The sequence below is a fragment of the Pholis gunnellus genome (assembly GCF_910591455.1).
Source record: "Pholis gunnellus genome assembly, chromosome: 3".
Lineage (NCBI taxonomy): Eukaryota > Metazoa > Chordata > Actinopteri > Perciformes > Pholidae > Pholis > Pholis gunnellus.
This window is the reverse complement of record NC_136529.1, coordinates 7,966,431-7,978,150: the sequence shown is the minus strand read 5'-3', so window position 1 is coordinate 7,978,150 and position 11,720 is coordinate 7,966,431. Positions and strand designations below refer to the sequence as shown.

At 39.3% G+C, this 11,720-nt stretch overlaps 2 protein-coding genes across 2 annotated transcripts; one reads left to right on the top strand and one right to left on the bottom strand.

Moving 5' to 3' along the window:
• The first annotated feature begins 1,961 nt into the window (after positions 1–1,961).
• LOC306694378 (uncharacterized protein) lies at positions 1,962–5,950 on the top strand. The gene is made up of 6 exons (XM_079157215.1): positions 1,962–2,108; positions 3,009–3,625; positions 3,817–3,924; positions 4,244–4,305; positions 4,950–5,210; positions 5,332–5,950. The coding sequence occupies exons 2-6, from the start codon at positions 3,019–3,021 to the stop codon at positions 5,368–5,370; spliced, it is 1,077 nt and encodes a 358-aa protein (XP_079013341.1). The 5' UTR covers positions 1,962–2,108; positions 3,009–3,018; the 3' UTR covers positions 5,371–5,950.
• A 2,358-nt stretch (positions 5,951–8,308) lies between these two features.
• Positions 8,309–10,529, bottom strand: rplp2 (ribosomal protein, large P2). Its single transcript, XM_079156853.1, has 5 exons — positions 10,443–10,529; positions 9,020–9,143; positions 8,885–8,933; positions 8,689–8,793; positions 8,309–8,435 (listed from the first exon to the last, which is right to left on the bottom strand). The coding sequence occupies exons 2-5, from the start codon at positions 9,140–9,142 to the stop codon at positions 8,359–8,361; spliced, it is 354 nt and encodes a 117-aa protein (XP_079012979.1). The 5' UTR covers position 9,143; positions 10,443–10,529; the 3' UTR covers positions 8,309–8,358.
• Between the last annotated feature and the right edge of the window lie 1,191 nt (positions 10,530–11,720).

Sequence of the window (11,720 nt, the reverse complement as noted above, 5' to 3'; positions counted from 1 at the left end):
CTGAGTTGACCATGAAATCAAAACAACAAAACAAAATTATTCAACACACAGTCTGGCTCTATTCTCAGACCGTAGGCCTATTCTAGTTATTAATGCCTTTTGATTTGATGTATTTATGGATCTACAAAAGCGCTGCGATCCAAGGGATAAGATGTTGAAGTGAGTGAAGCAAAACTATATTCAACACTAAACATTATGTCCAAAATGGTCCAACAAGATGTTGAAAGACAGATATAAAACATGCAACGTAAAACCAATACAGCTAATGCAAAAGATGAAAAGATCAATAGCTCAATTACAATTTCATTTATAACCTGACACCTTACCACACAAGCTCTAACCTCTGAAGGTCACTGCTGTTTGTTTTTGTCAACGTCATAATCCATGACAGCCTCTTCCTCAGTAAAACATCCAAAACTAAAAGGCCTCTGGCTACATTATTTACTGAAGGCATCTTGAGTAGTATTGTGCTGTTTACTTTGGGCTTCTGCCATGTGCACACTCTGTTTGTGTGATTTTCTTGTAGTACTGCAAACCAATTTCTCCCTGGGAAGATAATCAACGAATCGATCAATGTTGACTATTGACCATTGCTAACTGAACACGGATATTACGGAGTATGCCTATTGATGATATTGTATGTAGCTTGTGTTCTTACAGCAAACTCCTACATGTATGTAAGTACAGTAGCAATAATTCATTGATTAGTGGCCAACCTTTAAATTAACTGACAAATATTTTTGAAATCGATTAATCAGTTTGTGTGATTTTTTTTAAGAAAAAAAAGAGTAACAATTCTCTGATTTGAGCTTCTAAAATGTGAATATGTTCTGGTTTTGTTACTCGTCTATGAACTGAATATGTAAAACAAGACATTTTGAGGGCATCATCTGGTCTTTGGGCAACGCTGATCAGCATTCTACAATATTTTCTGACCCTTTATTGACCAAACAACTAGTCAATTAATCAAGACAATAATCACTAGTTGCAGCCCTATATCTGGGTTATTCAAACAGCCTATAATGCAGGGGTGTCAAGCTCATCTTCACTCTGGGCCACATCAGCATCACGGTCGCCCTCAATGGGCCGGTTGTAAATGTAAGACTGTGTAAATGTAACTACTCCTGACATATCGGTAAATAACTGTCTCTGCATTTGATTATTGTTCATTCAAGTGTAAAAATATTGTGCATGCAGTTATATAAATGTAAAAATATATTTAAGCACATTTCTGTTATTATAACTTAAATCGTTTTAATTTAGGGTTAAGAAACCCACATGACTCTATCACACAATAGCAAAGACAAATATCAAACACAAGTTATTACAATAACTTCAAAGCTTAAAATCCTTTCAGGGGTGCGTTTGCACAATCCCAAGTGAAGTATTTCATCTGTTGTAAAGCCATGTTTAAAGTAGGCCTAGTCTTCAATGTACTCACAATACATTTTGCATGTCAAATACGGTAACCAGCCAAAGAGCTGCTTCTATGACTGCTGTAACTTTGACTTTTTATCTCATAACTTTGAATTTTTATCTCATAACTTTGACTTTCTATCTCATAACTTTGACTTTCTATCTCACAATTTCGACTATGGGGATATTTTTTATGATCAAGTCTAACTTTTTGTTTTTTTGCTGGCGGATTCGCGGGCCACATAAAATGACGTGGCGGGCCGGATTCGGCCAGCGGGCCTCGAGTTTGACACCCCTGCTATAATGGCATAGAGACACACAGCCAGCCTCTAATGACCTCTGCAGCTTTTACTTCCTGTAAAACGTGGCCAAACGACCGGGAGGGGAAGTGTTACAGCAGAGCTAAATGAGCCCCGACGAAACCAAACACAAGTGTAAAAAAACAACATGACGTCGGTGAGCTCAGGTTTAGCAGGAAGACCTTTCTTTTCCCGTCCTCCGCCCACTCGATGACGACAGGCGGCTCCAGGTGAGGAAGGAGGGCAGGGACGTGTCCTTACATGGGCGGAGAATGCGCACAGGTAGACGCACTGCGGAGAGTCCCTTCATGAGACGCACCACTGCTGTGTACTTAATGTAAGCGGATCTCTGCGGGGAGGTAAACACATTCTACTGCTGCTGAAGGAGACGAGGTGAGTTCAGAGACACAGCAGCTTCATCCAGAAACATTTCATGGCTACAGACATTTATTTATTGCTTTCGTTTTACAGTTCCTCATATTCCTCTGATTTTAGAGCAGTTTGAAGATGTTTCTGTAGAGCTGCGACATCCAAAGACTAGCATTTGAATAGACTGCAAAGCAGGAGTCTAATAACAATCAATCTACGAGATTAGTTGGTAACCTTTTTTATAATTGCTTGATTATGCATTCAGTCATTTTATGAAAGTTGTTCCAGCTCCTCTTGTGATAAAGACCTGAATACCTTTTGGGTTTTTATAACTATTTGAATAAGTATACTTATACTATAGACATGGGCGTGAGAGTTTTTCACTATTTTTTAAGACCAAATGATAAATCGATTGAACAAGACAATAATTCGCAAGTTTGATATTGATATTGATAATAAAAAAAAGAATACTTAGATGCAACCTCTGCGACTCATTACTTTGATTATCAAGTAATCTGCTGACTGTTTTCATGATTATGTTTATTATTTTATTATCAACTGACTTGTTTAATTATTAACTTGATGATTTTTATTATTTTATTATTAACTAATCTTTTGGTCTATACAATGTCAGAAAATAGTAAAAAAAAGTTGAATTGGCGTCTTCAACTGGCATGTTTTGTCCAGCCAACCTTCCAAATCCCAAAGGTATTCACTTTATTATCACATAAGAAAGTGAAAGCAGCAAATGCTGGGATAGAGCTATTTTTCTGAGGATTGACTTATTGATTAATCAACGAATTGTTTTGGATTCAAAGGCTTCTTCCAAAGAGCTCAAGTATTTTCTGACTGAAAATGGCAGAATTGGTATGCAAAACAATCTGGTTAACCTACCGTATGTGTGGTGTTTTCTCTTTCTTGTAGTCGTCCCACCATGGAAACACACACACAAACACAAAGGCCTAACAATGGCCAGCTGATTTATGTGCCTCACAAGGATACAATACGTCTGCTGGAGGTGTACGTCAAGCGCAGCCTCAGCCTCAATGACGGGACACTGGGGAATAACAGGGCAGGGGGGAAAGAAAAGTGGGTGACGATGTCGAGAAAGCTGAGACGGCATTCCAGCGACCCTCACCTTCACTCCCCCGATGAGCCAAACGACGAGGAGATTGGTACATTTTTTCCGGTCGAACCCAACGCAGACCAGCCTGAGACGCGTCCGGAGGAATCCGAGAAACCCGTGAAAAAGTCAAAGAAAAAAAAGAAGCCCTCACTTTGGAAAAGCTTCCTGGGTATTTTCTCTCGGAAGGGTAATGAGGAGAAAGATGAAGAGCAGGACAGTCCATCGAAGATACTCGAGTCCCCCTCGGCATCAGAGGCCTCTGACGCTGTCACCACCTGTCTGCCCACAATTACAGTCAATACACAGAAAAGAAAGTCCATGAGACGTAAATCCCTTCGAAGAAGGCTCTCCGAAAGGCGGCATTCTATGAAAAAACCTAAAGATTTCAACCATGCTGACATCACTCGAGTTGAAGGTGAATTTAATGATTACACGTGTCTGGATAAATTGACCTTATTTGTGTGATATAAGAAATGACAAATATGATCCAATTCTAAAACACCTGTTGACCAGAATCAGTGGAAATCTCTTGTAAAGATGCTTAAATCGCATGCTGTTCCTGCAGAAGTGCATTTACAGTAAACTGATCGTTTCTTCTTTTTACAGCCGTCAGCGTGGAACCGACGTACTTCTACTACGAGACGGTATCGGAGGAACTGGAGAAAATTATACACGAGGTCCAAGAAAATGAGGAAGCTGTACATCTCTCTGATGGTGAGGAACCGTTTATTTTCACTTTCAATTTCAAGTGCGCTATCGAAGCACCATTAAAAGGCTTTTGTTTTAATTTGACAGAAAATATTGTGATAAAACAAAGCCATGCGGTTTAATGCACACTAGACAACAAACAGCATTTCTCTGATAAATGTGCAACGTGATGAGCAGTGAAAGTTTTCTATCAATGTTTATTTCTCTTGGCTGTGGGTCTTAGTTCTGCATTACTATAATAACTCCAAGATGAAATGAATCCCCATAACTTCATAAAATGTCCAGCGCATTGATTATACTTCCCCTTGTTTTTGATTCCTCTCAGAGGCCGTAATCAACAGGATCATTGCTTTGACGAAGGAGGAGGGCGATGCCATAGATTACAAGGTTGGTCTTCATTTCTGTTCTGAGTCGCTGAAACTCTGTGTAGCGTTTAACAATTTGGGAATATTTACGTGATCATTTGCTTTAAATGCTTCAGACAGAGTGGGGTTATTCATGAGATTACGTAATTAGTTAATGTACGTGTGAAGTATTTTGGGGCTTCAGCAGTTTCTACAGAAAGCAAAAGCACATCAATAAACCATAAACGGCGTCATAAAGTCCAGATCATAAAAAGTACAAACTCCATGACACAAGTGAGTGGCTGAGAGTCAAATCATTCATCACCGTTCTGACAGAGGGAGGGTGTGATAACAGCTATCGAAACACATTACGGCACGTGACTTGCTTCGTAAATATGGACTGTTGATCAGACAAAGCAGGCAATGTGATGACATCACCTTGGGCTTAAGGAACTTGTGATTCACTGCCATTTCACGACCTTTTTAAGATTGATCGAGAAAATAATCTGCAGATTGATTGATAATGAAAGAAAACAGTGTTTGGTCAATCACCTGCTGGAATGATAGAAATATAGAAATATATTAAAGGCGATTCCATGGTGTGTTTACAGTGCGTGTTTATCAGCAGTAAAATCCCCGATGGGTCAAAGTGTCCTGTATTTACCTTCCTCTCCTCATCTCCTCCAGCTGAAAGACAACCCCACCCTGAGCAACTTCTTCAAAGGGATGTCGTACTCTTCCTTCCAGAAGTTGGCCGATGAGTATCTGGAGACGGAAGCGTCGCCGACCCACAATCCTCCCACTGTCCTACCGACGGCACCGGAGCTGGTCAAGTTGGCCTTTACGCTCGACTTTACAGCCAGAATAGTAGGGCTCTCCAAACAGCACATAGGTCACATTACTGGCCTGGGGAACCGTTATCTACTCGACCGATTTGAATACCAACAGGTAAGAATCAGACCTGTTGAAAAGAGGCAACACTAAACATTAGAGATAGACAGCTTTGGTGCTCTTTTTAAAAACATATTTAATCCGCTTTTTAAAATGCTTTTTTTTTTGTCTTTTTCAGGCGTGTTCAGATCATCCGGGGTCTGACAGTGATGACTGAGAGGCAACCAGGCAAAAACAAGAAGAATGCACTGCTGCAAGTGAAGCGCTCAACTTTTCCCGGCACCACAGATGTGGTGAAGGATGTGTTGCAACCATGAATTTCTCCTTTTAAGAACACAAACACAACCTAACAAATGCTAAGCTTGTATTCATTTGCATCATTTTTACTGTTTTGTGATAGAAAACAGTGTAATTCTGCTGCAATGAGGTGTTTTCTTAAAAAAAAAAAGAAAACCTGGCTTTGGTAGATTTACTTTGGTTTACTTTTTAAAAGTGTGAACTGAAAGATCGACTTTAAGAGGCAGCACAGTCTTAAAACGTGGCAATATTTGAGAAAAGCTGATTTTACAAACCCACCATTGAATTCTATAGGTTATTTCCATTGATTTGTAGTGATAAAAACAAGCAATGCAATAACCTTTGTTGTATATAAGCTAGATTCTGTGCAATATTTGTATTATATATTTCTAGAATTGTTAATAGAAGCTACACTGAAATGTGACACAATTGTGTTTGTTGCTATGAATGCTGGCGTTCATATTGCATACTCAAATAAAATGTTTAATTTAATGCTCAAATTTGTTTTGTTTTTCTCATTATGAAACTATATATCAATCTCAGGCTTTGTTCATCGGTAAATATTATCCGTGTGCACCTCTGTGTCTGTCCATTCTGCTGCAGCAAATTGCATTAATATTCTGCATGCTCAGCTCTCATGGTTGCGGTGACTCACACCTTTTATTACCTGTTGTATCCTGCCATCAACTGCCTACTGACTCCTCACTCACTTCTCCTAACCGGCCCCCGGCCTGTAAGGGTCACTAGTGATAACACAGCTGAGTGCAGCGTCGAGAGACACAGTGTGGGGGGGGGGGGGAATAGTTGCCTCACTTTTAGTGTTTTGTTTTAGTCGGTGTGTTTGGCTTTACAGCTAACAGAGTTCATCGCCACAACAGACTGCTTGGTGAGTTTAATTCAGCTTTTGGCAAGATTATATGATGTGTCTTATGCGATAACTTCAGGGCCGATTGCTTGCAAAAGAAGTGTGTTATATAACGCCTTATAGCCCAGTGTTACATTTAGTCACGCAATACAGTAGTGGTCTTTGAAGACACACCTAGCGGAGACACACCTTTCTAGTTGAACTTACTTTTATACCAAGGAATCCAAATACCATTTTTCGCTAGAAGAGGATGACATTTAATATAATGAGTTACGTCAAACAGCTGGAGGCTAATACTGCAGTTGCTTTTGAATGGGAGTAGTTGTGTAATGGAACGAACAAGACCTTGACTCTGCCACACCTCTGTAGTCTTACTACACACCTTCTGAGCTGCACAGATGAATGTTTAAAAAAAAACCTGAACATTCCTGCAAGACTGAAATGAACATGTCATGGCAGTAACTGCTGCACAGCGTGGGTTGATCAGCTTAACATCAGCGTGTATTGTATTTGTAGAGATTGCTGACATCTACAGTAGAGCCGTAATGTATTTTATAGGATGTGACAGTCTGTCAGTTGCATGCTTGAAGCGTGCGGTGATGGCTGGCTCTCACCTGTGGAACAGGTTCCCCTGCAGGCTTACATGCAGCCAGAACTAATGGGCTCACAAGGGATTCGTGTGCATTCGGCGGCACAGTGCTATGCAACACATGTACTCGCATATGTCAGGGGAAAGAGGGGGGAGCATAAGCGAATGGAGAAAAAGATGAAGACTGCTCGATGAACACAATGGTCCTCGCGTCCTCATTCGCTGCCATGTGAATTGGTGTGAATGTGTTAACTGTGAAGCGAGATCTTTAAATTCATGATACATGCACGTGTCTTTTTTTCTTTACGCTCAGAGTTGTTTCTTTTTGTAACAGTAAAAGTGACATCTTCACCTAAACTTATTTACTTTGACACAAATTCAGGTGGCTGTCAGGCAAGACAAAAACAGGAAGTGCAGGCGAACAGTTCGCGGAAAATTTATGATCACATTTCAGGATTACTCAAGAGTGCTGACGAGTTCAGTGACTAAGAAAGCTATCATACAATCAAAGTTGGATTCAAATGAAATGACAAAAGAATTATGATATGAATGATGACTCACATCATTTATACACCACGTATCCAGAGTCCTGACTCTATATCAGCTCAAGTACTGTATCCAAGGCCTATTTCAAAGCAGACTGTTGGTGATAGCACAGGTAATAACGTTAATGACAGCTCTGCTGCTGGACTGCAGCCATTGTTAATTTAAAAAGTACATTTTCACCGTGAGAAACTCCTAATGGAGATTACATAAGTCCTTGCTTATTGAGGAACTTTACCAGCTACTTGACCTTCTTTAAATGTGTCAATAACCTCAGCAAATACATTTCAGCCTCAGTGAATCTTTGTAAGACTGGAAATAAGGAAATTGTGAATTGTCTGACCGCAACATCTGAGTTTTAGTGACAAACCACTTAATTTCATATGAAAAGAGGCATTTTGTTTCTCTTCTGATTTGTTTAAATAGGACGGTTTTACTGATGTTTACTAACAATGCCAATGTAAAAACCACAACTTTAAAGCCATAACATTGGCTGTTAAACACATTAAATGACAAAACTGTCCGCAAACTGCAAAGCAGCAGCAGGTTTTTGGATTGTGGTGGGACCCTGTGTGTGTTGGATCATGGCTGGTCCCTTTAAGCCGGAGCCATTATGTGGTTTTGGCCAACAGCAGGACAGGCTGACCACATGCAGGGTCCAGATTGCCTAATGATGACAGGTTGCCATGTCTGGACTATTTTTAGCTGATGACAAAATAACTTTCAACATCAAACCCTGAAAGCCAGACACTATATTTCTGGAACCCTTCATGGTAATGTCTGTGGAATAGTATTCATAATAACAAAATAATGTGCGAGAGCTGTTTGAAACCTTTCACAGAGGACACAAGGACAATGTGATCAGTGTAAACCTTTTACATTTTTATTGCTTTTCAAACAGAGAACAGAGATTAATCAAAGAGTCCAAAGCCCATATCTTCGTCTGACTCTTCTGATTCCTCTTTCTTCTCTTCCTTTTTCTCTTCCGCTGGAAACGAGACGGAGAAACACAACAGTCAATACTTCAGACGGACGTCAGGAAGAATATTGAGCAGTACTTATGTCCAATCTAGCCAAATGTTGTTGCAGGACTGCTAAATGCGGCCACAGAGTCATTTGCGGGGGCTATCAAGATGCAATAATATGATAATGCAATTTAGAACTTCAAGCTATTCTCCTCCAGAAACTGAAAACATCAACATTCATCAAATTGAAGCTAAGAATGAAGGGTGTGCACATACCAACAGCAGGCGCAGCCCCAGCCCCAGCGGCCCCACCAGCAGCAGCAGCGGCGGCAGGAGCCGCCACAGCACCACCTGCTGGTACGGAGGCTAACTTGCAGAGGCCTGTGGACAAAGGAAAGAAATACTAATCTTAGCACTCTTCCATGTACAACATCTTGAAAGCTTCTGTACATGTTCACCAAGAGGTCTTTACCTGAGTTCATGACTTCATTGATGTTTTTCCCATTAAGTTCACTAATGACCTGCAGAGAAATAGAACATTCAACTTCAGCCACAAAAATCTTGTTTTTTTTGGAATAGCATAATATGACGTGGTTAAATGGCGTACCTTGTTTAAGCGTTCGTCATCGGCCTCGATTCCTACGCTGCCCAAGATGGCCTTGATGTCCTTTGCAGAGGGGCTGGTGTTTCCACCGAGCACAGCCAGGAGGTAAGCGGCCACGTAACGCATTCTGTATTGACGGACGAGACGCACAAAATCAACAACTTGTGACTATGCAGGTTACGCAACTGTGACGTCAACTCTGAGAGTGCAAAATAATAAAAAGACGACCCGCATCTCAACCTACAGGCTTGCATGTGTTAAAACCAGAACGTTATCATACATCCTAATAAATGTAGTTAAAATACACCGCAAATAACTAAAGACGACATTCATTTCTTTTGCTGAATTTACCTTCATCTTAAAACAGCCAATTCCATGATTTAGAGGAGACAGTAGTATTAGTACATCTTCATAAATCTGATGATTAACTTTCAAGCCAAGTGGCCAAACATTCCCTAGTTCCAGCTTTTCAAATCATTAAGCTGATGCTGTCATCCCCGTCTCACTTCATTGTCATGATCTTAGGGTTTTGGACTGTTGACAAAATAAGCAGCGTGAATATGTTGGTGAAATTGTGATGGCCATTTGTCACTATTTTCTGACATTGTTAAACGATGAATTATGAAATTAATAATTCCATTATCAATGAAGCCGCTGAGTATTTTCCCTATTGCTAGTTTGGAATATTACAAGCACAAGACTTTCCTAAAGCCCAAGTTTATGTATTCAGATTGCTTCAGACACATTCAGTTTTCTTACACTGCAGACAAGGAAAAAGAGTAATATTCACATTTATTTTTTATTATTTCTTGCCAATTAACTACGTGATGGACTATTCACTTCAGGTCTAACTGTGGTATAAAGTACGACAGCGGCCTAATCATGGAAAGTCACTGAATGATTCTTGAACGAAAACAAATACATCATCATGTTGTTATTCCTGATACAGGCCACTCTTGCATCAGCGCTAGTGTGACGAAATGCATGCATGTAGTAAGCGAGTGAACCGCGTGGGAGGAGCCCAGGTTGACGTTAGCTTAGCTACCGTTAGCTTTAGCTGTTAGCTTTAGCTGCTCGTATATTGAAACCATGCTTAGACTTTCATCAAACACAGACAGGAAGACAATAACCAAATGGTCCGTGTTAAGAGTTTCACCGTTTTGAGCTGTAACGTTATTCCTCCAGCAGTGTCACTCTGTACCGCTGTGATGTATTTGTGATTTAGAGCGAACAGAAAAAGCATGGCGGCCACCAGTGTTTTTACAACGAGGACAGCTGCCCTCCATTAGTGACAGCTGCTTCTTGTTCAGCAGCAGCACGTCTTTCAGCAACTAAAACCAAGCCCCGAGTACATGCCGCATTGAACACACAGTTTGACACCAACTAATTTACACACACGTTTTAGATTATTCAAATTCTGACTTACTTTAAGTCTAAACAGACACGAAACGTCGGTCACGCTAGGAAAAAATCCGGAAAGGAGGAAGAGGAGAAACCGGAAGTTATGGAAGACTGTAACACGTTGATTTCATTGGTCCACAGACGTTTACGTCATCAGTTAGATAAACAAATGAACGAGTGAATACATGAATTAAAGAAATGTATCCATTTATCCCATTATTTACTGTAACCCTGTACTTATTCAGTATTTAAATAACAACTTGCTGAATATAAATAGTGTGTTATTAAAATCATTGCTTTATTTTATTATTATTATTATTGATAGTGTGCATTATTGTGCGCACTTCGAGTGATTAAGGAATTATTCAGATCCTTTACTTAAGTAGGTTGATAAGCACTGTATTTCTGTAAAATACTTTCAGTCTTGCATTGAAAATAAGTATTACAAGTGAAAGTACTCAATGTGGGACTTAACAAATAAATTAAAGGAAAATCCAATCCTCACATTTGAGATGCTGGAACTGTCAAATGTTCGTAAACAACATGTCAAAATTGTCACAAATCCATTTTCTGTCAGCTTGTTGAATGATGTAAAATATACTGTATGTCAACAGTTTATCTTATAATTATTTGATAGTAACAGTACAATCTATCTCAGAAGAGAAACTGTATTTCATCTGTTACAGTGGTGCCAGAAGTGTTAATATATTTTACTAAAGTGAAAAGAGCAACAACTCAATGTAAAAATACAACTTTAAATGTAAACATTTTTACATACAGATGTAGTATTCCCGGTAAATTGTACTTTAAGTAACATAATAAGTAATTAGGCAGCAGAATGATCCCTTTCAGAATGTTATATTATATTATAGCATTATTATTACTGATGCATTTTGTAGCATTTGTATAGTAGTAGCTGGTCAAAATGGATGTTATAACACTTGGGCTGGATGATCTATGATATATATGATATTTTTGCAAATAATATCATCTGATTGTAAAATGATAAGTAAGTGGTCACTAGGTGTAAAACAAATGTAATGGAGCAAATATTACAATATGTGCCTTTAAAATAGCTTTAAAGTTGCAAATAATGGAAATACTTAAATAATGATGGGAATGTACATTGCATGCCAATATTATATATTCTGTGTCTACTCTGATAACAATTTTATAATTAAATTAAACCTTTTTTATAGAAACAGTTTGACACTGAGTATTTTACAATGCATGTTGCAATTTCATCAGCCTGAACGGGACGTCCTAATCAGGGTATTAATACACAAAAAATGGACACACTCAG